At 40.2% G+C, this 26,213-nt stretch overlaps 1 protein-coding gene across 33 annotated transcripts in view; it reads right to left on the reverse strand.

The window, feature by feature from the left end:
- The window catches only part of Macf1 (microtubule actin crosslinking factor 1), a 358,063-nt gene that overhangs the window by 183,511 nt on the left and 148,339 nt on the right, over window positions 1-26,213 (reverse strand). For 18 of the 33 annotated variants that reach the window (XM_074080499.1, XM_074080502.1, XM_074080517.1 and 15 more), the window contains 3 exons: window positions 26,035-26,124; window positions 22,138-22,215; window positions 18,090-18,182 (listed from right to left, as the gene is read on the reverse strand). In XM_074080499.1, the coding sequence (XP_073936600.1) occupies window positions 18,090-18,182; window positions 22,138-22,215; window positions 26,035-26,124 (261 nt within the window). Of the gene's footprint in view, window positions 1-1,757; window positions 3,864-18,089; window positions 18,183-22,137; window positions 22,216-26,034; window positions 26,125-26,213 lie in introns of those variants that run through there. The other 15 variants (XM_074080482.1, XM_074080485.1, XM_074080497.1 and 12 more) reach the window with 4 other exon arrangements.

A 26,213-nucleotide genomic window follows, 5' to 3' on the forward strand; every position in this document is an offset into this window, starting at 1 on the left:
TCAAACTACAGATCACAGTCCAAAGGATTTTCCCACCAGTCTTTTAAGATTCCTCACAGAGTTGTGCAGGGTCTTTCCTCCCAGTGTGGAGATCTAGCTCATACAAAAATGCCATTGCTACCTATGGTCCATTATCTAGGGTTGATTTCCAACAGGAATTCCTAAATTTTTCCACTCCAAACTTTCCAAAAATCTCACTATCAATTATGAGCATGCATCTCATAATGTTAAAATGACTCCACGATATCAACTTTGATGGTAGTGGTATTAAAAGAGAAACCAGCTCAGCAACTGGTTTTTATCTCAATTGAACATCTGCTCCATACAAAGTTAAAGCTGTCTTTGACATTTCTTTTTATCCAATGAGACTCAAACACTAGTACACCCAGTTCCGGTAGTCCACTGTCTTCCTTTCTATCATAATACATACTTGTGTATCCACATACATCCCTTTTATGAGGCCCATGCAGTGTCTCGCCTAGTTCATCCAACAAATATTTCTCAATGGACACCTTCCCTGCAAACTGTTGGGAATCTCCAAACTCTTAATAACACAAGACACTGAGCTGGGCATATCCATGTGGGACTCTACCCCCAAACTGGAAATTCTAAGCATAGATCAGCTTAAAATTTGCATCCTCTGCCTCACTCTCCCAGAGACAAGCACATGGGCCACATCGATGCTGTGCATACATTAGGGCAGTGATATACTACTAGCTGCCCACAACCTAGCTAAGGAAAGTGCCCTACTTTATTTTCTATCTCTTACTGCTTTGAGATCCCAAAGTTTTTATTTCTTCTACTGCAAAGGCCAACATGTCAATAAAAGTTCTTCCACCATGGATGAATTGTAGCTTCAATCATCTACATGGTAGATGTTGTACCACTCAGAATCTTGTTGAGTCCTTATCTCAGTGTCTAAGTCCCTGATTTCTCACCTGACTCTTGATCCCTGGAAACATTCATATAGCAGTCACCACGACCACCTCACAAATAAAACATGTTAAAGCTCTAAACAAGTTCAATCACAAAATAAACTTTCTAATCTTAAACCTTCAAACTGCTCTGATCTATCACTTTCTCTCCCTCTGCCTCTTCCCCTCTCTTAAGTCCTAAATAACTCTATACCCCTCCTCTAATCCTGGAATAATACCTCTCCTCCCACACAAATACTGAATGAGTGCTGCCTTAGAGTACCTCCCCAAGAAAGAGACTGCACCAGTTTAGTAAAAACATCTCTCTCCAGGGAGAAGAGCAGGTACACTGAAAATAGCTAGCTGCCTTGCCCCCCGACCCATTCAACATCCCTCACCCTTCCACATTCATTTCAGAGACTCATCTGCCCTTGTGCTACACCACAACTTCTTGAGGCACAGAAGAAGGTTAATCATTTTGCTTTGGAGTTAAGACTATTTAGTGCTGCACCTGAGAGATAACCCAACAGATAGCTTAAGTAATTATACTGCTTGGCTACCTAGAAGCCAGGATTCCCCAGAGCCAACAAAACTTGGTTTCAAGCATTGAAGGACAGACCTGAAATAGATTCTGCTTGCCAAGCCCCAGCAGGCAACTATCTCACAGTCCCACACACAGAGCACATTTGAAAAGCACAAGGATCCTTACTGCTCATCATACTCCACTTTAACATACTCAAGTACCAGGAATCCAAACAGTGGACCGACTACTCCTGCACATGCCGCCCACCTCCTCCAGATCCCATGATTGGGGGGTGGGGGGTGGGGGTGGGTATGGCTTGCCTCCAAAGACAGGGTGCCATCCTCTTCTGAGAAGGGTGTGGAGCTCTTTTCAGGTTCTGTGTCTTCGTGCTGGATCCCATGTAAGTGTGGTCCATCACTGCCATAGCCAGATGAGGAGGGTAAAATGCTCACAGTCATGCCACTGACAGATAAATCACTCTGAGAAGGGGGCAGTCTGGGACCAGGGGGAGGCACATGACCCACATGGGCAGGCTCTGTGCATTTAGGGCCTCTGGACTGTTTTAGTAGTGATGAAGGAACAGAACGTTCAACAATCCAGGAACCAGTTGGAGGGGCACTAGAAATACTCGTGGTTCCTCTTCTAACACTACAGCCCTCTGAAAGTTGGTCTTGATTTCTTGGGTCAGAGGGATAGTCTGTCCCATGCAAAGTGCTGCTCTGAATTACAAGCCCAGTGCTTCCTCGCTCCACTGCATTCTCTTCTTGCAAAGGCAGCAGCACAGCCCTACTGCTGCAGGATGCTGTCCTCAGAAATTCTACCAGTTGGCTCACTGACTTCTCACAGTTCCTTTCTGCTGGGTTATCAAGCAGGTGAGCAATGACAGTCTTCCCCTCTTCCAGGGAATCCCAGGCCCCCCCAGCAACTGATGACTCATTCTCTAACAAAAGGTGAGCAGTCTGGATCTCTGCTTGGAATCTCTCCTTCACCTGCACAATCATCCCCAGATCGCCTACCCCTGCATTGGAGGCTGAGTCCAAAATGTCTGAGGGGGGACACTTTGCCCCTCCCACTCCGTCCTCCTTTCGGAGACTCACTGGTAACTTCGTTAGGGTTTCAGTCTCTTCAATGACTCCAGTTCCTTCCAAAGGCTCTTCCTCGCGAGATGCCTCTGGAGTAGGGATTTTCTTTCCCCTCCACTTCCTTTTGAACCGAACCCTCTTCTTAGGAGATATAGGAGCCTTCTCAGGAACAGCTATTGACTCTTTTGGCTCCTTAACACAGCCCAGTGAATTTCCCATTTCTTTCCTCTCTTAATCTCAGCAAAAATGCTGCTAAGCCAGTCCTGGGATCCCAGAGAAATCCCAACCTTGGCTTCATCGGATTTGATACACATTTAAAATCATGCACTAGGCCAGCAATCCCTCCAATTCTTTCTTCCTCCCTCCCTGCCGCTGTCTCTTTCAGCCGCTGCCGTTTCAGACAGCCATCTTACAGGCTCAGAGCTGCAACAAGACAAATTCAAAGCATCTCACTGCAGTTCAGAAATCACTTGACCTAAAAGCAGACAGAAACCGGATTGGCTGCAGCTTTCTCTCTCCAAATATGAGGTAATTAGAGCACTGCCCTCGGTAACACAAACAGAACGCAAAAAAGGAGCTAGAAGCCAGAGGAGGGGGAAAATTAAAGAGGGGAAGGAGGGGGAGTTTCAGAGTAAATGGAATAGGGAGGGGAAAAAAAGAGAGGTAAGGAGGAGGAGGGAGGAGGAGAACAGTATCAAAGAGGGAAAAAGCAAACCAGCTCAGCTAGTACCAACCAGCAAGAGAAGGAAGGGCTGAGCAGAGCCAGGGCTGGGAAAGCTGCAATTATGTCTCCCAAACTATGAAATGAAATACATTTTAATTGTTGCACCAAGATATACAAAGGAAAATATCAAGCAAGATACACATAATTCTCCATTTTTTTTCAAGTCAGAATACTATTATTTTATTCCAATTTTAACCTAAAACAAGAGCTTACTCCTCAAATTAAGATAAGAATTCAGACTTGGAAGATCTAGTCTCCTATAGCATTTATTTCCCTTCTTCCTGTCCCTCTCCTTCCCCCCCTCAAAAAAAAGAGGAAGAAAATGTATTGATTCTGCTGGCCAATGATAAGCTGAGGAAAAAGGAAGAAACGAAGTCAGTTTTGAGCACAGTATGTGAACACTCAGTGATAAGCTGAGGAAAAAGGAAGAAACGAAGTCAGTTTTGAGCACAGTATGTGAACACTCAGTGATAAGCTGAGGAAAAAGGAAGAAACGAAGTCAGTTTTGAGCACAGTATGTGAACACTCAGTATGTGAAAGGGTATCACTTCCAAATAGAACAGAAAGGCAGGGTGTCCCCTGATACTACCTGACACAAGTGTTCATCAGTAACCACTGATGATGATGCTGTCTCAAATAGTTAACAATTTGTTTGCACACCTGTTATGTGCTAAGCACTGTGTGAAGCTACATACATGATCATCTCATTTAATTCTCACAGTAATCATGTGAGATCAAAACTATCACTTTACATTCTGCAGGTAAAGAAACTGAAGCTTAATAAAGTTGATTTTGCCCAAGTTAAACAGCTAATAAATGGTAATGCTAGATGTCAACTTCTACTCATTTCATTTCAACACCTCCCTACCTCTCTTCATTCAACCTGTATGTATGTTATGCTACCTTGTAACTACTGTGGGGATGAAAATCTATACTCAGTTGCATAAAATTGGAAGATCCCCCATGGCTCTGAGCTGGCAACTGGACTCTACACTAAGAGCATCAACAGAGATAAATAACACTTGCTGCTAACTGGGAAAAAGAGAAGAATCTGCTGAGATGGGGCCCAAATGATTTTTTTAAAAAATTTTTTGGTGGTACTGAAGTTTAAACTCAGGGCCTCATGCTTGCTAGGCAGGCTCTCTACCACCTGAGTCACTCTGCCAGACCTTTTTTTTGGCTGGGTATTTTTGAGATAGGGTCTCGCAAACTATTTGCCCAAGCTGGCCTCAAACCGTGATCCTCCTGCTTCAGCCTCCCAAGTAGGTGGAACTCCAGGCACATGCTTACCATGCTTGCTTATTGCTGTTCATTCTATACCGCAAAGATCCAGACCGGGCAGCAGTGGATAGCAGTCTGCCCGGCTCTATGTAAATCCTGAAGATACGTACCAGCACACCCCTAGTCATCTTTCCTGGAGACCTAAAACATGCCCTTCACAAAAGGAAATCAGTAAGAAGCCTAAAGCATCAGCTCCCTTTCTGAGGCTGCCTTTGCTCTCCCAACTGCAGCAGGAGCGTCTCCCCAAGCCTGTTCCTTAAGGCTGACTGCAAGGGTACAGCGCCATCTTATGACCATCATAAACCACAGCAAGAAACAAGAGAAGGCATGGAAGAGAAACACACTCAGACAGCAAATCATCTCATTATCAAAAACTCTGAAATTGCAACATAAAGTTCTCTAGACAGGCTTCAGTACTCCAGTGAAGAAAATGGGAACTAGGGAACTCTGAAGCTGGATATCCCAAGGCTTGACCTTGGATTTTATTAATCAAATGCAAGCAAACCAAATTCCTGAAAATGATAATCAAGAGGGAGGGAGGGAAGGAAGGAGAGACACAGAAAGAGAGATGCTAGGAGGCAAGGGCCCATGACAGGTGACCATGTGCCTTAATGCAGCTACTATTGCAGTATGGTTTCTCTTTGAAGCCTACAGATCTTAGCATATTTACATCTGTGAGCTTTTTTGTGCTTGCACTCTACCACTTGAGCCATGCTTCCAGCCAGCCTATTTATTTTTAAACTTCGACATTGTATCAGACACATCAGACCTTCATTTCCTTTTGCTTCAGAGAAAAACCGGTCTAGCACTGGAGCAGAGATTTCCATAGAGTGGAGCTAGGTTCAATTTCCCAGATCAGTTAACAAACAAGCTAAGTAACTTAACTAATTTACTAGGTGGATTCAGAGTCCTTATCTGTAAAATGTGGACGTTGCTACCTAGTTAATGAGATTGTAGAAAGGGCTACTGAAATAATGTCTATAAAGTACCTGATCTATAGTAAATCCCTTTTCTTTCCATTTATTTCCAGAGCTAAAAGTTATGAGCCCCATCAGGAATCCAAACAAACTTTTTCTTTCCTGGGTTATAAGAACAGTAGATATGTTCTAAGTTCCAGAATTCAGGTGCTATTTTCTACTACTTTACTAAGTTAACTCTGATCACAGAACTTTTCCCTGGACCTTTTTCTCATCTAGCCTGGTCACTAAACATGCAGTCTGGTGCCTTCTAGGAAAGCAGACTTTTGGGGCCTACCTCATTCTTCATTCCTTCTGCTTTGGCTTTTTCCAGTTAACTGTTTACTGTCCATAGTTCTCCCATAGAAACAGACAGAGTTAAAAGGCTCATTCATTCATTCCACAAACATCAACAGCGTTTCATCTATATGCTAAGTACTAAGCGATGTAATGTACATGAAAATGCAGACCTCAAGTCTAGCCAGCTAAGCTCTCCCTTCACCTGAACACTTGAGTTTTTTCTAAATTTCAGCTTGCTAGCCATGCACTAGTATTTAACAACATGAGAGTAGTAAAACTAATTTTGTTAAAATCTGAGTATAAAGAACTGGTCTAACATCTTTTAGAAAAACTATACCCTAATATATACCTTAAAATGGGCTTGAACAAAACCAAAAGACAAGGAATTCTATTATCTGAATGCATGATCTTTGTGTTTCAGCTTCCTCATCTGAACAATGGATACAAAATAATAGACATTATAGAACATTTGTCTGGCTTACCTACCTCACAGCTTTGAGATAAATCAAATTCATGAAATAATCCATTCATTTAATAATATTTATTGAGTGCTACTCTATGTTGAGCAAAGATAAGAACAAATTGGCATAATAAGGGGTGGAGATGTTGCTCAAGTGGTAAAGTGCTTGCCTAGCAAGGATCTGAGTTAAAACTCCAGTACTGCCCCTTGTCAGAATTCAACATAACAAATAAGTAAACACAATAAATAAACATGTATTATGTCAAATAGTATATTGCCAACATAGTACTGTAAGTCATACAATACTTTTGAGAGCAACTTGGCAAAATGTAGGCAAGGTGAAGGAAGGGATACAGGTTAACAATTCCAATCCAAGTATCTATTCCTTCCTGCCTTCATGGACAAGGCCACATGTACACAGAGGTTCTTTGCAGCCATGAGTGCTTTATTTATACAATTAAGTAACAACTGTGTGGCAGCTGCAGGGGGTAAAACTCACAATATACTCTATGTAAATTAGTTAAACACGAACAAATCAGGACTCTCTTCATCATCACAGACAAACCTCAAAAACAAAGTTTATGTCCAGGATTTAGATCAGTGCCACCTGCCTTGCATGCATAAGGCCCTGAGTTGAACCCTAGTCCCATCAAAAACTCAAACTTTGTTTGAAAAAAGGATATACAGAAGATACTATTTGAAATATAGAACATCCAAGCACATATTATTTATGATATTTCATCTGCTGTAAACACATAAAAATGTATACAGTAAGCCCAACTTATTTGCAGATTTTTACACATAGTTTTGATCAAGTGTGGAGAAAAAATATAATAAAAAAATATCAAGCTAGGCGCAGTGGCTCATGCCTCTCTAATCCTAGCTACTCAAGAGGTGGAGATTGGGAGGATGATGGCTTGAGGTCAGCCTGGGCAAAAGTTAGCAAGACCCCACTACAACCAATAAAAAGCTGGAAATGGGAGAATAGACTTGTTATCCCAACTACTGGTGGAAGTGTAAATAGGAGGGTCACAGTCCAGGCCAGCCACATGAACGTAAGACCTTATCTTAAAAATAACCAAAGCAAAAAGGGCTTGGTGGCGTGACTCAAGTGGTAGAGTGCCTGTCTAACAGGTGCAGGCCCTGAGTTCAACTCCTAGTACTTTCCCCTCCTAAAAAACAAAAGAAATTTCAACAAAAAATTTAAATTCCTGTGTGTATTACACAGCTCAGTTGATGCAGAGAAACGCTCAGTTCCACGTTATCGTCAGTTGCATTTAAATCACTGTGTGATTTGCTTAGTGTTTCCCTGCCCTCAGTTTTGTGAAAATATGCCTATCATCCCATATGCCTGTTAGCTCAGCTGCATGGGGAAGCACAAAAAGCAACTGGTGCCCCCAAAACAAAGTAAAAGTTATGGTAATCCTCCTAAGCCAAAAAAGGACACAAAATTTGCTTGACAGAAGTGAACTTAAGTTCAGCCCCCAATACCGCAATTAATTAACCCCTCCATCATTTAGCTGTCATTTAGCACATATTTTTAAAATATGCGTTAAACCATTTTATTTTTTTTTTTTTTTGTGGTATTGGGGTTTGAACTCAGGGCCTCACGCTTGCTAGATAGGCATCCTACCACTTGAGCCACTCTGCCAGCCGTGTTTTGTGTTGGATATTTTTGAGATAGGGTCTCACAAACTATTTGCCTGGACTGGCCTCAAACCATGAATCTCCTGATCTCTGCCTCCCAAGTGACTTGGATTACAGATGTGAGCCACCAGTGCCAGGCTATGCTGAAACATTTTAGAAACAGATCTTTTTCGAGGAAAAAGTCCAAATGGCCAAGAAACACATTGCTATAAAGGAAATGGAAATCAAAATGACATTAAGATTCCACCTCACTCTTCTTAGAATGGCTATCATCAAGAACACACACAATAACAACAACAAAAACTCTCTCTAAAGAAACTGGGCTGATGAAGTGGCTCAAGCAGTAACAGTGCCTGCCTAGAAGCATAAAGCCCTGAGTTCAAAACCCAGTCTGGCCAAAAAAGAACCTCACAAATGGTAAGGATGTGGGAAAAAGGAGCCCTTATACGCTGTTCGTGGGAATGTAAATTTGTACAACTACTATGGAAAACAGTTTGGAGGCTTCTCAAAAAACTAAAAATAGAACTACCATATGATCCAACAATACCACTCCTAGGGATATACCCGAAGGAATGTGAGTCAGGTAACAATAAAGACACCTTCACACCCATGTTTACTGCAGCGCTATTCACAATAGCCAAGCTATGGAAACAGCCAAGATGCCCCACTACCAATGAAAGGATTACAAAAATGTGATATTTATATACAATGGAATATTATTCAGCCATAAAGAAGAATGAAATTTTGTTGTTTGCAGGTAAGTGGACGGAACTGGAGAATATCATCTTATGTGAAGTTAGCCAGGTTCAGAAAGCCAAATGCCATATGTTTTGTCTTATATGTAGAATTTAGGCCCAATACAAACATAAGCAATATTACATATACATAGAAATATATACAGAACATGTATACAAAAGTGGGACTGGTAGCACAGAGCAATGAAAGAGGAAAAGAAAGCTAGTAATAATGAAGTACATCATATTTGTGTAAGAACAAGACACAAGGAAACATACTGAAAACTGTTAAACAACACAGGATGGGGAAAAGGGGTGAGGAAGCGCAGTGGAGGGAGGTTTCACTGCCATAAGCACAATGCATGTACAGGGATAATACCAAGGCAAAAATTCCACTGAACAACGAACAGACACCTAAAAAAAATGAAGGACAAAAATGAAAAACAGGTCACACTAAGTGAGAGAGGGTATCACTAACAGGAGGGGGAGAGCAAAAGAAGGTGAATATGATTGATATACTTTCCATACGAGAATGAGCATAGAATTTCTAAACCTGCTGAAATCACCGTAAGAAGGGGACTAAGGTAGCTTTCTAGAAAAATGGAGGGATGAGCCAATTTGGGATATATTACATTTATACATGGAAATGCTATAGCAAAACTTCCTGTATAGACATCTTAAATGAACAAAAATGTCTTTTTCCAGAAACAGAGTACAGGAAGGTAAAACTGGTCCTGTCTGGGAGTTGGCACCAGTGGAAGGGAGAGATATAAGGAAATTGTAAAGGAGAGCAAATATGGTGGATATATTATGTACTCATGTATGAAAATGGAAAAATGAGACCTGTTGAAACTACTCTAAGAATGGCGGGAAGGAGTGAATTTAAGTAACACATTTGTAGGCACTTTGGTAAATGTCATAATGTAGCCCCAGTACAACAATAATATGACAATAAAAATAAAAACATAAGTCTCTCTATGAAGATAAATACTACCAGTCTCATCAGTAGTAGCACATTTTTAATCTGAAGCCAACCCCTCCTTCAACTGAATACTCCCTTGAGATGACAACCCCCACCTATATCTACATCTACATCACTGTTCTACTCCATCAGCACCAATCACAGACTGACTAGAATGACTATTTTGCTGCTCTCCTAACATTTAACAGCTCTACTCTGTATTTCTGTTTGGCTTTATATAGCATGTGATCTTAGTAAGAACAGCTAATAAGGTATATACATAAGAGAAATAAAAGCATTCATCCATACAAAGACTGGTACAAAAAATACTCATATCTGGCAGGCAAGGTACCACACACCTATGTGCTACTGGAAGGCTAGGGCAGGACGATTGTGAGTTTGAAGCCAGCCTAGAATATAGCACAATCCTGTCTCAAAAAACAAATGAAAAAAATTACCCATAATAGCACAAAAAGAGAAAGAAGGAAAGAAACCCAAATGCCCATCAATTCCTGAAGAGACCAAATATATGCACACGGCGGTCGATGCCTGTAATCCCAGCAGCATTCAGGAGGATGTTTGAGGTCAGCCTGTGCAACTTACTGAGACCCTGGCTCAAAAATTAAAACAATAAATAAGAAGGAGTGGGGCTGTAGCTTAATGGTAGAACACTTGCCTAGCAGGAGCAAGGTTCTGGGTTCAATCTTCAATACCAAAAAATATATATTTGTCTATACATATACACATATATACATGTATATATACCCAATATATGCATGCAATAGAACACTATTCTGCAATAAAAAGGAAATACTGATTATATGATACAAGGATGAAGCTCCAAAAATGCTAAGTGAAGGAACTAGCGGGATGGCTTAAGTGGTAGAGCACCTGCCCAGCAAGTGTGAGGCCCAGAGTTCAAATACCAGTACCAAAAAAAAAAAAAGCTAAGTGAAAGATGCCAGATATAAAAGATCACCTATCACATGATTCCATTTATATGCAATGTCCAGAATAGACACATCTATAGAGGTAGAAAACAGAGGCCGGCAATGGGAGTGAGGAATAACTTTAAATGGATAAAGACGGATCTTCCTGTGATGATGAAAATGCTCTAAAAGTGAATTATGGCAATGGTTATAGCTCGTAAAATATCACTGAATTCCATAATTAAAATGGGGCAAACTATGGTATGTAAATTATACTTCAATAAAGCTGTTTTCATAACTGTAAAAAATAGTGTAAAAAATGAATGCAGGCTGAAGAGATGGTTCAAGCATGAGAGCACCTGTCTAGTAATCATGAGGCCCTGAGTCCAAACTCCAGTAGTGGGGGTGGGGTGGGGGTAAGGAGAATGCATTTTCCTAGGTTCTTTTCATCCCCCACCCCATTACTACTGGGATTTGAATTCAGGACCTTACACTTGCTAGGCAGGTGCTCTACCACTTGAGCCACACCTCCAGCTCTGCATTTTCCTAAAATAAACAAACAACAGAATGATATAACCAAAAAGATAGGGGCATAGTTTTGTTTTGTTTGGTTTTGTGGTACAGGGGGGCTTGAACTCAGGGCCTCACACTTGCATTCTACCACTTGAGCCATACCACTGGTTTTTTTGCTTTTAGTGTTTTTCAGGTAGTGTCTCAGGGTTTTGTCTGGGCAGCCTCTGACTGCAATTCTCCAACCTCTACCTCCTGAGTAGCTGAAATTACAGGAATGTATCACCATGCCTGGCACCAAAAAAAGGAGGGTTTTTTTTTCTTTTTAGTTTTTGGCAGTACCTGGGATTTGAACTCAGCACCTCACACTTACTGAGCAGGCGCTCTACCACTTGAGCCACTCCACCAGCCCTATTATGAGTTGGGTATTTTTCAAGACAGGGTCTCACGAACTACCTGCCTCAGCTGGCTTCGAACTGAGACCCTCCTGATCTCTGCCTCCTGAGTAGGATTACAGGCTTGAATCACTGGTGCCTAGTCAAAAGGGTGTTTTTAAAACAGCAAACTATAGGGAAAGCAGGATAGAAAGGGCAGAGATAGAAATTAAAACTCTTTGAATAAATATGCTATCCACTTTTGAAAATTTCCCTTTGGAGGACTGGACTATGAGCACATGATAAAAGCGAGAGCACACAAGGGAGGGGTGAGGATAGGTAAGACACCTAGAAAATTAGCTAGCATTTGTTGCCCTTAACGCAGAGAAACTAAAGCAGATACCTTAAAAGCAACTGAGGCCAATAGGAAAAGGGGACCAGGTACTAGAGAAAAGGTTAGATCAAAAAGAATTAACCTAGAAGGTAACACACACTCACAGGAAATCAATGTGAGTCAATGCCCTGTATAGCTATCCTTATCTTAACCAGCAAAACCCCTTGTTCCTTCCTATTATTGCTTATACTCTCTCTACAACAAAATTAGAGATAAGGGCAAAATAGTTTCTGCTGGGTATTGAGGGGGGGGAGCGGGAGGGGGTGGAGTGGGTGGTAAGGGAGGGGGTGGGGGCAGGGGGGAGAAATGAACCAAGCCTTGTATGCACATATGAATAATAAAAGAAAAATGAAAAAAAAAAAAAAAAGAAAATTTCCATTTGGAACAATGCGAATGATCCATATAGTGTAAAATAAAACTCAAAGGAAAAAATACATGCAATCCCTAAAAACTGAAAGCAGGGCTGGTAGAGTGGCTCAAGTGGTAAAACCACTTGATAAACCTTATTCTTCATTAAATTGGTGGCTTAATAACACAGAGAAATTATTTTACAGGACTTTACATTTTCTTAAGTACAAAAAGAACTGAAAAGAAATTGCAAACACATAAGTAACCATCTGTTAATAACAACATTGCTATTGTCACTTTGATTCATGACACTACTGTATAATACCTATGATTTTATGTGTGCATGGAAAGGGAACCATGTCACTGTTGTTAGGATCAAGCATTTCAATGTAAAAAAAAGAATACAAAGTCAGATATAAACATAAAACATAAAGTCAAAGAAGTTAAATAAAACTCTGGGATCCTGAATTTGAATCAGAAATGTCAGTGTAAATTCATGATATTTTAAAGAGATAAATACAATATCTAGCTTTGTCTATAGAAAAAGCCGAGAAGCAATGAGCAATGACTATTCAGATTATGCTCAAAAATAAAGAATTGGTAGCTTACAAAAAAATTGACATTTTCAGGCCTGGGACAGGAACTATACAAAAATTGCCTTAGATGCAAACACCTAAGATATCTCCTCATACAGGAAATAAAGGAAATTATCAAAGACTGCTAGGTTCATGTCACAGGACTCAGGGGCAACCTGAAAGGCTCATATTGGCCAAAGATGCAGTTATTTGAATATTAGGAGAATGTTGGTTGGAACACATTAAGTCTTAAAAATCTAGGAGTTGTAGTGATACTATAAATAAATAAGAATAAGATCAATAAACATTCACTGGTCGCCTTTGGGAATCTTAGAGAACCAACTATTCTGAAAACTGGCAAATACAGGGCAAGATGGGATCATTTATTTTGCTTTTCCCATAGAAATTATCCCTCAGGATCACTGATGAGCTGAAATTCTTCATTACAGAAGTATTCCAACTAAATAATTAAGAGTGATCAGGTTAGTAATACCTGAAGCCACTTATCAATCTTAACATGCCAAAAAGAGAGACAATAGATGTGCAGCAATAAAAGTACATGTCACATCATCCTTGAATTTTTTTTGCAGTACCATGTTTTGAATCCAGGGTCTTATACTTGTTAGGCAGATGTTCTACCGCTTGAGCCACACCCCCAACCCTTTTTGCTTTAGTTATTTTTCTAATAGGGCCTCACTTTTATGCCTGGATGGCCTGAACCACAATCCTCCTATTAATACTTCCCACTGTAGCTGGGATAACAGGCATGCACCACCATGCTCAGCTTTTTATTGGTTGAGATGGAGTCTCACTAACTATTTGCTCAGGCTGGCCTTGAACCACTAACCTCCTGATCTCCACCTCCTGAGTAGCTAGGATTGCAGGTGTGACCAATGGTACTAGGCTGAAAGAAAACAATTTCTTTTTTTTTCTTTTATTATTCATATGTGCATACAAGGCTTGGGTCATTTCTCCCCCCTGCCCCCACCCCCTCCCTTACCACCCACTCCACTCCCTCCCGCTCCCCCCCACCCTCTCAATACCCAGCAGAAACTATTTTGCCCTTATTTCTAATTTTGTTGTAGAGAGTATAAGCACTAATAGGAAGGAACAAGGGTTTTTGCTGGTTGAGATAAGGAGAGCTATACAGGGCATTGACTCACATTGATTTCCTGTGCGTGTGTGTTACCTTCTAGGTTAATCTTTTTGATCTAACCTTTTCTCTAGTTCCTGGTCCCCTTTTCCTATTGGCCTCAGTTGCTTTTAAGGTATCTGCTTTAGTTTCTCTGCGTTAAGGGCAACAAATGCTAGCTAATTTTCTAGGTGTCTTACCTATCCTCACCCCTCCCTTGTGTGCTCTCGCTTTTGTCATGTGCTCAAAGTCCAATCCCATTGTTATGTTTGCCTTGATCTAATGTGCACATATGAGGGAGAACATACGATTTTTGGTCTTTTGGGCCAGGCTAACCTCACTCAGAATGATGTTCTCCAATTCCATCCATTTACCAGCGAATGATAACATTTCGTTCTTCTTCATGGCTGCATAAAATTCCATTGTGTATAGATACCATATTTTATTAATCCATTTGTCAGTGGTGGGGCATCTTGGCTGTTTCCATAACTTGGCTATTGTGAATAGTGCTGCAATAAACATGGGTGTGCAGGTGCCTCTGGAGTAACCTGTGTCACAGTCTTTTGGGTATATCCCCAAGAGTGGTATTGCTGGATCAAATGGTAGATCAATGTTTAGCTTTTTAAGTAGCCTCCAAATTTTTTTCCAGAGTGGTTGTACTAGTTTACATTCCCACCAGCAGTGTATGAGGGTTCCTTTTTCCCTGCATCCTCGCCAACACCTGTTGTTGGTGGTGTTGCTGATGATGGCTATTCTAACAGGGATGAGGTGGAATCTTAGCGTGGTTTAAATTAGCATTTCCTTTATTGCTAGGGATGGTGAGCATCTTTTCATGTGTTTTTTGGCCATTTGAATTTCTTCTTTTGAGAAAGTTCTGTTTAGTTCACTTGCCCATTTCTTTATTGGTTCATTAGTTTTGGGAGAATTTAGTTTTTTAAGTTCCCTATATATTCTGGTTATCAGTCCTTTGATGTATAGCTGGCAAATATTTTCTCCCACTCTGTGGGTGTTCTCTTCAGTTTAAAGACCATTTCTTTTGATGAACAGAAGCTTTTTAGCTTTATGAGGTCCCATTTATCTATGCTATCTCTTAGTTGCTGTGCTGCTGGGGTTTCGTTGAGAAAGTTCTTACCTATACCTACTAACTCCAGAGTATTTCCTACTCTTTCCTGTATCAACTTTAGAGTTTGGGGTCTGATATTAAGGTCCTTGATCCATTTTGAGTTAATTTTGGTATAGGTGATATACATGGATCTAGTTTCAGTTTTTTGCAGTCTGCTAACCAGTTTTCCCAGCAGTTTTTGTTGAAGAGGCTGCTGTTTCTCCATTGTATATTTTTAGCTCCTTTGTCAAAGACAAGTTGGTTATAGTTGTGTGGCTTCATATCTGGGCCCTCTATTCTATTCCACTGGTCTTCATGTCTGTTTTTGTGCCAGTACCATGCTGTTTTTATTGTTATTGCTTTGTAATATAGTTTGAAGTCAGGTATTGTGATACCTCCTGCATTGTTCTTTTGACTGAGTATTGCCTTGGCTATTCGTGGCCTCTTGTGTTTCCATATAAATTTCACAGTAGATTTTTCAATCTCCTTAATGAATGTCATTGGAATTTTGATGGGAATTACATTAAACATGTAGATTACTTTGGGGAGTATCGACATTTTTACTATGTTGATTCTACCAATCCATGAGCATGGGAGATCTCTCCACTTTCTATAGTCTTCCTCAATCTCTTTCTTCAGAAGTGTATAGTTTTCCTTGTAGAGATCTTTCACATCTTTTGTTAGGTTTACACCTAGGTATTTGATTTTTTTTGAGGCTATTGTAAATGGAATTGTTTTCATACATTCTTTTTCCGTTTGCTCATTGTTAGTGTATAGAAATGCTAATGATTTTTCTATGTTGATTTTATATCCTGCTACCTTGCTATAGCTATTGATGATGTCTAGAAGCTTCTGAGTAGAGTTTTTTGGGTCTTTAAGGTATAGGATCATGTCATCTGCAAATAGGGATATTTTGACAGTTTCTGAAAGAAAACAATTTAATCTGAATATGATCGAGACTTGGGTCTAGAGCTATACTGCCAGTTTCTGGACAGTACAATACAGGGATGGAGAGCACTGTTGGAAAGACATCCCAGAGATGTGATCAGTATCTTAACAAGCCTTCTACGACAAAAGACTGATCTCCTCAACAAATTTCAGGGGACGGGAGAATTTAATGCAATATGTACACTTTGTTTGGATTCTAATCCAAACCAATTATTCTTTAAATGAGAACATCTGAACAATGGTCAGACATTTGATGCTTTTGCAAAAGTTTTACTTTTTTTTTTTTGTGGTGCTGAGGATTGAACTAAAAGTATTAATTTTTAAGGTGTGATATTATGGTTTGCTTAAACAAAGGGTCCTTATCTTTCAGAGATAAACACTGAAATGTTTACAAACAAATTATACAAGGTTTGGGATTTCCTTCAAAATAAGCAGTGAGAGTAAGAATGCAGATGAGAAAAAAAAAGATTACAGATGAGGTTTTATTTAACTTTTATGAGTTAATAAGTATCGAGCTAGGTGACAGGTATATGGTAGCTCTATATACCTGTACTATTTTTTCTACTTTTATAATTTTTTTTTTTTTTTTTGCTGTGCCGGTGATGGAACCCAGGACCTCATGCAGCAGGGCAAGCATTCTACCACTGAGTCACAGCCCAGCCCTATAACAATTTTTATGCAGAGAAAAAATTTTTCCTGATGGACCTGCTCTGGAAAGGACCACTCCATTACCCCTACTTCCCCTATCAGAGCAGTTTTAGTTAACCAATTCTGTTTTCATTCTGTGTCCCCCAAGTTTCCCCTTTTTAAAAGAGATTTAGTTACAGTCAGAATAAACAGACTCACCTCATGCCTGTGACACTAACATTAAATACTCACTGTGAGGGCAGGTTTGTGGCCAAAGAGTCACAAAAAATTTTTTCTTAAAAAAAATCTCCTCGGGGGCCAGGGATGAAGCTCAGTGTTAGAGTGTTTCCCTAACATGTTCAAGACCCTGGCTTCCATTCCTAGTACCGTAAAAAAATAAAACAGACAAACACACACACACAAACTATCCTCGGTTCCTAAGAGTTTCAAGGGGGCAGCTCGAGTCTTACATGGAGGCTCAATGAAATACTTGTTCCCACCTTGCCAGGGCACATTCACCAAGTTCATATTCCTGGTTAACCTTAGCTTACACTTACTGCTTGCTCAAGACCCTCTGTGACTCCACAAAAATACATGTCACCTCCACACATTCCTAACCCTACCCATGCTGCAGAATGCAAGCATTGGTTCCAAACCAGAGCCCTAAGAAACAAGCCTGTGCTCTCACAATTTTGTCAGGGTCTTAGGAATTATGATACTCCTGCTATTCTGCCTTTAACCAGAAGGTGGTGATAATTCTTCAAATAGGACATCACATTGGCCTGGCCCCTGGAGTCAGCACCTTGAGTTACTACTATAAGGAGCCTTCTTTTTCCACCTGCTGAAAAAGTGCTCCCCTTAATCCATCAGTCCAGTGTGCAGCAATTGGGTACTAGAGAGCAGTCTGAGAAATAGCTTTGTTTGGCTGGGCTAAAAGTGATGTAAAAGAATAGCCTTTTGTTTTTGTTTTGTTTTTTAAATAAAAACAGGACTGCTCTTTTCCAATAACAAACCAGACTTTGAACAGATTTGCAATCTAAGGAAGAAGAAGCCAACAGGAAGGCCATATGACCAAGATGGCACAGCTTGATGGTGTGACGGGCACTACAAAGCTGTGCTGTTTACCAGCACATACATATATGCAAACCCAGCTATTAAAGGGCTACAATTAACCAGGTTTGTTTAAAGACCATTAATAATGAGGAAAAGTCTACATCAGAGCAGGATTTTTTATCTTCCTTTGTGCTACCCTTCTATAGCACCAAGAATAACATCTCCCCCTACCTTTCATACTCTGAGACCCTAAAAAGCCTAATTTTGAATTAGCTGAGCAAATAGGCTCCTAATACCAAACTGTCAAGGACAGGGCAAACCACAAACAGGTAAAAAACCTCTCCATTTCACCATGTAAATAATTAGGAAGCTTGTCTCTAAGCCAATCTTAATTTTCCTTCCCAACTCTCACCCATCCTGATTCACTGCCAAATACAGAGAAAGAAGGCTCAAATTCTGCCTTCTTCTCTAGAAGACCATGTTCAAAGCAACAAGGACCCTGAAACAGACCATACCTGGAAGTGCAAAATAATGGTCCAGATCAGGCCCAGGGTTAGCTTGGGGTTGCCATCTGTGATGTCATCATTGCGAATATTCACTAGCTTCACCTGAAAAAGAAAGCCAGTCTTAAGAGCACTGGGACTTTTGTTTTGATTTGTTTTACATGTTTTTTATTATTATCACACAGTCAAATTAGATTTTTGGTGTAAAATTATATGATTTCTAACACATGTATAGATTCATGACCACCACACAAAATGGTTCCATCATCTCAAAAAGGTCCCTTGTGTTACACTCTTTTTAACAGTCAAACCCTGCCCTACTCCTAGCTTGGGACAACCACTGATCTGTTCCTGGCCCTTCATTTTGCATTTTCTAGAATGTCATATGCATGGAATCATACAGTATATAACCTTTGATTACTGAGTTGTTTTTTTTTTCCTACTCAGCACAATCCCCTTGAGAATCCCACTTAAGTTGTTGCATGAATCAAGTCTGTTCCTTTTCATTGCTAAGTAACATCCTATTGCATAGATATACTAACCTATGTTTATTCACTCCTCCATTGAAGAGCTTATGGGTTACTTCTAGTTTTGGACAATTATGAATACAGCTCCTACATTCATGAATAGCTTGTTGTGTGGGCATATGTTTTCATTTCTATAGGATCAGTTTCTAGGACTGACATTGTTGGGTCATATGATATATGTTTAGCTTTATAAGAAACCATCAAATTATCTTCCAGAGTACCTGTACTATTTTGCATGTCCACCAGCAACCTTGTAAGCACATAGTATTCTCAGTTGCTTTTTTATTAACTCATCAGAGCCCTAACTTTTTCTTTCTTTTCTTATTTTGAAGTTAAGAGAGATTCCTCTTTGTCCCTCTGCAGTCTTTGGCCTGCTTCCATTTTTCCATATTTGTCACAGATATCCCCAACTGCTACGCCGCCCATCCCTGCTTTACTCCCAATTCAAAAATCACAATGTGCACAGCCATACAGGCCTTTCCCTCCCTCTAGGGTGACCAACTGTTTCAGTGTGCTGGAGACTAAGGGGTTTCCTGGGACATGGGATTTTAAAACTAGGTATGTCCTGGGCAAAGCACCCTTTCTCAACCCTGTTAGCCTTTTTTTACCAAAATCCTCACAGAGCTCCTATTCAAATGTAACACACTGGAAGGACAGGCCCTCCCTCTTCTCTTCTATTGAACTGAAATTTGTGCCTCTGAAGAACCCCGTGATCTACCGCATAGAAGCCTCATTTCTTCCTTACACTGTGTCTACCTGGGAAAGTCCTTTCTCTTTTCTGTACCTCAGGCTCCTTTTCTATACACTGGGGTTTGGGTGGACCCCTTCTAGTCTGAGAATCCGGTTGTTCTAGTCACCAATCACTAACAACTCACAGTCAGTGGGTGGGCAGTACCAGCCAAGTTCACATTTCTTAGTTCCACTTGTTAGGTTTCCCATTTTAATGGAAAGTCCCTTGGCCAGACAACCTTCCAATCTCTACTAGCATCTAACTCCTATTCTCTTTTCCTACTTCACTGTCTACCATCTTTTTTTTAGCAATTTTAACATTTATGTTGATGACCCAAATATCACCCTATTTGCATAGATATGTCTGCCTTCTCAAAGATTCTAAAGGTTTTCCTTTTGCTCTACTTTCGCCACCCACAAAGCTGCAACTTGAGATTACTGAGAACTGCTCTGGAGATCCCCCTACCCTTCTCTGTTTCCACAGTTCTTACTAGTCCACATTTTCATTCTATCACAGTAATCAAACCTTACCCTTTGTCCCTATTTACACTTCAAGCTAATCAATTCTTCTCAATTTATCTTGTCCATTAAAGGCCCCCTTGAGGTTCCTCTAACTCTACACACAAACATTTCAATGCTGTGTCCTCCAGTACCCAAGACACTCAGTAACTGACATTTCTACCACTCTTCACTTAATTTATTTCAAGTGCCAATTATGGACCACTCATTAGGACAGGTGCTGAATGTAAAATGTTAAGTAAGTTCATGTTCTCTGACCTCACAGAACAGTGGAGCAAACAGAAATAACAATAAAGTAAAACATGTTACTTTAGAACATTGCTATGAAAGCACAGAGAAAGATAACTTCTGAAGTTAATGAGAATTGTGGATAACAGCAACAAAAATGAACCGACTTCAAAAACATGCATACCATTTAATGTCATGTTGGCCCTTGCTATTGTTTAGCAACCCCAGCTACACCAAATCTTTTCCGTACAGCTCACTCTGAGAAGATGGACCCTCTGATTCCCACTTCCATCTTCTTCCCTACCACCTGCCATCTCTGTATCTTCACCCATATTCTGTCCTCCCTTTATCTCAGAACAAGAGGCATTTTTCTTTTTTTTTTTCAAAGACAACCACACCAGCTGTGCTCTGGTTTCACTCCAATCCCTGGATTTGGTTCCATCAATTAGGAAGCAATGGGAGGAAGGAAGGTTTGTGGAAAGCATGGCACAGACAGCAGGAGGAGCACTAACCCCCATGTCAGGTCAGCGTTAATGTCCCAGTTCTGCTCTAACTTGTATGATTTGGGGAAGTCATCTCAGCAGTCAAGATCTCAGCCTCTTCATCTAAAACACTAAAGAAACCAGACTAATGGATTTTAAGGTATCTTCCAGAGTGAACTCTTAATACTACTCCTCTCATTCATTTTCAACCTTACTCTCTTCACTGGCTTCTCTTCTTACATCTAAAAATGTCCTATCTTCCTTTCTTATATAAGGAGGTGATAACTTCATTCACCCTCCTACATCTAGGCCTACTATACTCCAAATAATTTTCTATCGATTAAAACCATTCTCTTGGTCAGGTGTGGTGGTGCGTGCCTGTAATCCCAGCACTCAGGAGACTGAAGTAGGAGGATCATTAAGTTTGAGTCTAACCTGGGCTACACAGTGAGACCCTGTCTCAAAATAATAAAAATTATTTACTTAATTAAAAAAAATAAAACCATTCTCTTAAGTCAACACTGTATAAGCCAGGGATGTAGTTCAGTGTGCTTGTCTACTGAGCATGAGGGCCTGGGTTCAATCCCAGCAACACACACACACACACACACACACACACACACACACACACACAAAGCAAAATACAAACAAAAAAGTCACAACTATGTAATAACTAGGACCTTTTTCTCAGCCCTGATAGATATGGCATCCAACAATCCAGGGTACTCCCTTGTCCCATTTTTCATGACAATGAAGCATATTGTGGGTGATTTTTTTTGTTTTTCTTTTTTGAGACAGGGTCTCATTATGTGGCTCAGGCTGGCTTTGAACCCTTGATCCTCCTGCCTCAGGCTCCTGAGTGCTGGAATTACAGGCGTGCATCACCACACTCAATATACCACTTTGTGATGCGTCATGTTTTTCCCTTCATTTTCTTTATTCTTCACTGTTTTTTTTAACAAACAATAATAACAAAAAAAAAAAAAAGTACTGAGATTTGAACTCAGAACCTTGAGCTTGCTACGTAGGCACTCTACTACTTAAGCCACACTCCCAGCCCTTTGTACTTTAGCTATTTTTCAAAAAGTGTGTTGCGATTTATGCCCAGGCCAGTCTGGATTGCAATCCTCCTATTTATGCTTCTGCATAGCTGGGATAACAGGCACATGCCAGCTTTTATCAGTTAAGATGGGGTCTTGCCAACTTTTTGCCAGAGCTAGCCTGGCTCTCAAGTAGCTAGGACTATAAGAATAAGCCACCATGCCTGGATTCTGCTTGTGTAGTTTTCATCTTCACTTTGACCTCTACCTAAAGTGAAACCCCAAGTTTCTACTTTAGCATCTTTTTGTTTATGAACACTGTACCTCTCAAGGAGGCCACAAGTTCTATCTAAGGACTACCAAATGATTTATCCAACCATAACAGAATCATTCATGAGCAAGTTAAGAGTCAGAACTGGGTCAGACTTAGCATTTACTGAGGGCTTACTATTGCTAAGAGCATGAAAAGATCCCTAAATAGGGCCCCAATGCCAACACTCCCTGCCAGAATGGTGAAAACATGAAGTGGTCTTACCTGTCGCTGTTTTAGGAAGTCCAGAGCAATTTGCACATTCTGCAGCCTATGAAAACGCATCCTGCCCTTCTCCCGAGGCTGCAAATGAAGAAAAAGGATGCTAATTTTAGCTGTGTCAGTTTACCCACACATACCTTTTCCTCATTCATTTCAAGGACTAAAAGACCATACAAGAGTTCCTCGTGGCTAGGCCAGGTGTGGGAGCACAACATAAAGCATCCTTAAAGCAGAACCTGCATGTGTTTCAGTATGCTCTCCGCAGCCCCAAAATTCCTTGTGCACCACTCTGCATTCCACAAACACACAACCCTATTTGAACACCAAGGCTCTGTAGTACCATGTAGCAGAGCTTGATTCTGGATGTGAGGTTAATGGGAACATAGACTGGCTCTATGGCTCCTAAAATCACAGTTAAATGCTATTGTAGGCAAAATGAAGAAAGTCCTAAGTACATACTGCACAATAATGAATGAAGGCAACCTTATTACAATCCTGACCAAAGGAGCTTGATGAGAGGGAGTTAACCAATTTCTACCTACAGGGAATGAAGAGTTACCTATGCTCAAAAAAAGTAAAGAAATCCACAATGGTAGGCAAAAATCATAAGTAACCAGTCTCCCAAGGAGATGGCTGTCACTGTAGGAAAGCAGCCCTTTATCCCAGAATGAAAAGCCCAAGCAATCAAAACCTTGATGGGTTTGAGGGTTGTTCAACACAATTACTACAGAGAAAATTATTTTCTGCCACTTCATCCTGCACATCACATAACTGATGGAGAGAAGCTGTCTCCATCCAGTTCTCTGGCACCTTGTCCAAGGCTTAATTACCTATTGGAAAATAAATAGGGTCTGTTTGACTATCTAGCAGTACAGGAATGACCATCCGCCTCTTAACATATTCTTCTGCTTACTTTCTGATGTTTTTTTTTTACTAAAACCAGGACTAAAACATCACTCTTACTAGATAATACCAAGTTCATTTGTAAATGTCAAATTTGTACTAATTAAAAGCTGAAAAAATATAAGGTAGGTCTGTGGTAGATATTTGGACAAGCAAACATTCCCCTAGGCTGAAACAGGCAAAAAGTAGCCCAACACATGGAAAGATATGGATGGGAATATCTCTCTTGGCACTCTCCAACACGTCTACGCCACATTCACCAAACAGGATCATCTACAGTGATGCCAAGACCTTTCTGGGCAACCGAATAACTTCTTAAGTCAAAAGGTTTAAGAAAAATCGTTTTAGCAAGAACCTCTTCTCAGTTATTTCAGCTAAATTAATTATCAATATCACTTAGAGGAGATAAGATTCTAAAACAATGGGAAGAAGGATCAATGAGGTGAAAAGATGACTTTAAAAGGACAGGGAATGGGGATATCCCTAATCCCTTTTTATGGAGAAAGATTATAGGTTATAATTCAGAGCCTATAAGCAGAAAATAAAACTTTTATACACACTAATCTTTATTCCTAACGTACCATCCACCAGAAATAAAGATACTCAGAACATGCAAGTTAAATCTCTGCTCTATAGCAACTAGAGAGATTACTGATCAAGACCAGAGTATCTCCATGCAGTGAGTTTGCAAACAGGCTGTTTTGAAAACAAATGCCAGACATATGGTGAGAGCCTAGAGGCCAGAGGAATGGAGAGAAAGTACCAGTTAGTCTGCACTGTGAAGCTGTGAGCAATTAATTAATCATCATGCTTTCAGGTAAATTTTCACAATTTTGCAATCTGGACTCAAATAACACAACAAGGCCACCAGAAAGCCATGGGTCTCTAAGTCACAAAGGGTCTTAAACAGCTCCAAACACCATAATTCTTTTTGTGCCAACTATTCTCAGATAAGCAAAACAATTCCCACTCTAGGATCATCTAACAGTGGCAAGAGGCACAATTAGTTTTAATTACTTTCTTTGGGACCCATATTTCCAGGTGGAAAGAGGAGAAAGCAATTGGTGATTGAGCTACTAGGAGACCTAGAGAACCGTGGCCTCTCCGATGGCCCTGCAGTGCCAGGAGGACCTACTACATCATCATCATCTTCCTCATCCTGCTCCTCGCTGTTTGTATGGCGCCAGGAGGGCATGCTCACAAGACGGAGGGTCTTCAGCCCTGCTGGCTCCTTTGGCCACCAACCAAGGCAAAGACACAACAAAGGAATAGAAAATTTACAAGACAAAAATGAAATGAAAATGAACGCAACGTTAAAAAAAAAAGAATATGGAGATAACCTCCTACCTCCAAAAGAGATACAAAACCAAATCAAGACCAGAGCACATGGTTACACTGAACATTTCTGATGTCGAAGCACATCTTTAATTCCCCAAAGCCACCTATCCTCTCTGCTTTTGTGAATCAACAAAGAGAGAAACAGATGATGAGAACAACTGTGAAAGGGATATCTGGGTACTTTTTGGTGAAAAGATGGTATCCTATCAGTGTAGCCATAAATACATGAAGGTTTTCAAAAGAAATTAGATAGGAATAATTTTACCCTGTTTTGTAAGAAATATCATCAAAAAGGATCACATTCAATATAAAATCACTATTAGTTCATCAAATATACCAACCATATTACATAAAGCATAGTTTATAAATGCTGAAGAATAAAGTCCAGCATGGTGAAAATGAAATTCTGATTACTTACTGGGTTTATAAACGAGAGCAGAGGAGAAATTACATGTGCTAGCTATGCTAATAAAAGCTCCTGACAATTTTTGGCTACTAAAAATATAAAATCAATTTTACTGCAAGGTTTAAAAAAAAAAAAAAAAAAGAACCAAAACAAAAGGCCCAGAGGAAGCCAAGCCCAATCCTAGAAGGAGCTGAATTATCACTTAAGCAGTGAAATCAATGTGCCAAATTCTGTTCTTTAACACACCAAACAATGACTAAGAACCCACCAAAGGCAGTGAGTGGGCCAGAATTCGCAAAGTGCCCAAACTGTACATCTCCTCAGGTCTCTCTTCCCCACAGATATTCAACCTGGACTTTTCCAAATGAAAATTAAATTGTCTATGGCACTAGAGAAAGATGAACGACTTGCTTCCTTTAGGCTCAAATACACAAAACAATGGCCCACAGAGGGTTATTTTGATCCCTCTAGTAAAACAAATATAAGAACTATCATCTGACAAGCCAAAAGACTCAACCAGGATTTGCCTTCAGATACGAAGGTGTTCTCCATAAGCAATGTTTAATACATTTTTGGACAAGGCAAGCATACTTAATTACCCAAGGAGCTCAGGTGTCCTGCTCTCTAGGGCTAGGCTCAGACATCAACTTCAGCACCTCTCTACATCTGTGAGACAAAATGAGTCACAGAAGGGAGAAAGTGAGATGAACTGGGAAAAAAAAATAAGTCCAAACACGTGGGCTTTTAAATGTAAACTTCAGGTCCTTAGCTGAGTATAAGAAATCAGGAAAAAACAAATCACAATAGAGGGGAAAATGGGAGGAATCTATACGGATCAGCAATAAAACATTGCTCAAAAACATTTAAATGTAAATCTAATGTTTCTGAAATCCTAGTACCTAGAAATAAATGAAGAATGAGTAAGATGACAACAAACATTCAGAATTGTCACAACAAATGCCACTCTGTACAAGAAATATATGCTAATAAAAAGGGTGGGGGAAAAGCAGCAAACTGGTATGAAAGAAATATAACTGATTCCTGATTTTGTCAAGATAAAAATATGTAATACACACATTAAAATTATTTAACTTGTAAACCATAAATCTGAGTTACAACAATCTCTTTTACTTCTTCCTCCCACCTAATAGAGCAAACAGAGAAGGCTGCTGACCTAGAACTCAACGAAATGGACCAATATGCCATTACCAGGGCCACACTTGCAGTCCACTCTTTAGAAAAGAGAAACTCACCAGTTTGATGCCTGACAGGACCTCCAACAGAGAGATCAGGTTGTGGCCATCCCGCAGATCTTCATAAAGATCACTGATGTGCTTTCGGACCTGGGGTAGAAAGCAAAATAGGCTGGGTTTTATCTGCTCTGGAATCATTTTATTATTTTCATGAGAATCTCTGGCTCAAGGTAAGTATG

Source organism: Castor canadensis, chromosome 7 (genome assembly GCF_047511655.1).
Source record: "Castor canadensis chromosome 7, mCasCan1.hap1v2, whole genome shotgun sequence".
NCBI classification, from domain to species: domain Eukaryota; kingdom Metazoa; phylum Chordata; class Mammalia; order Rodentia; family Castoridae; genus Castor; species Castor canadensis.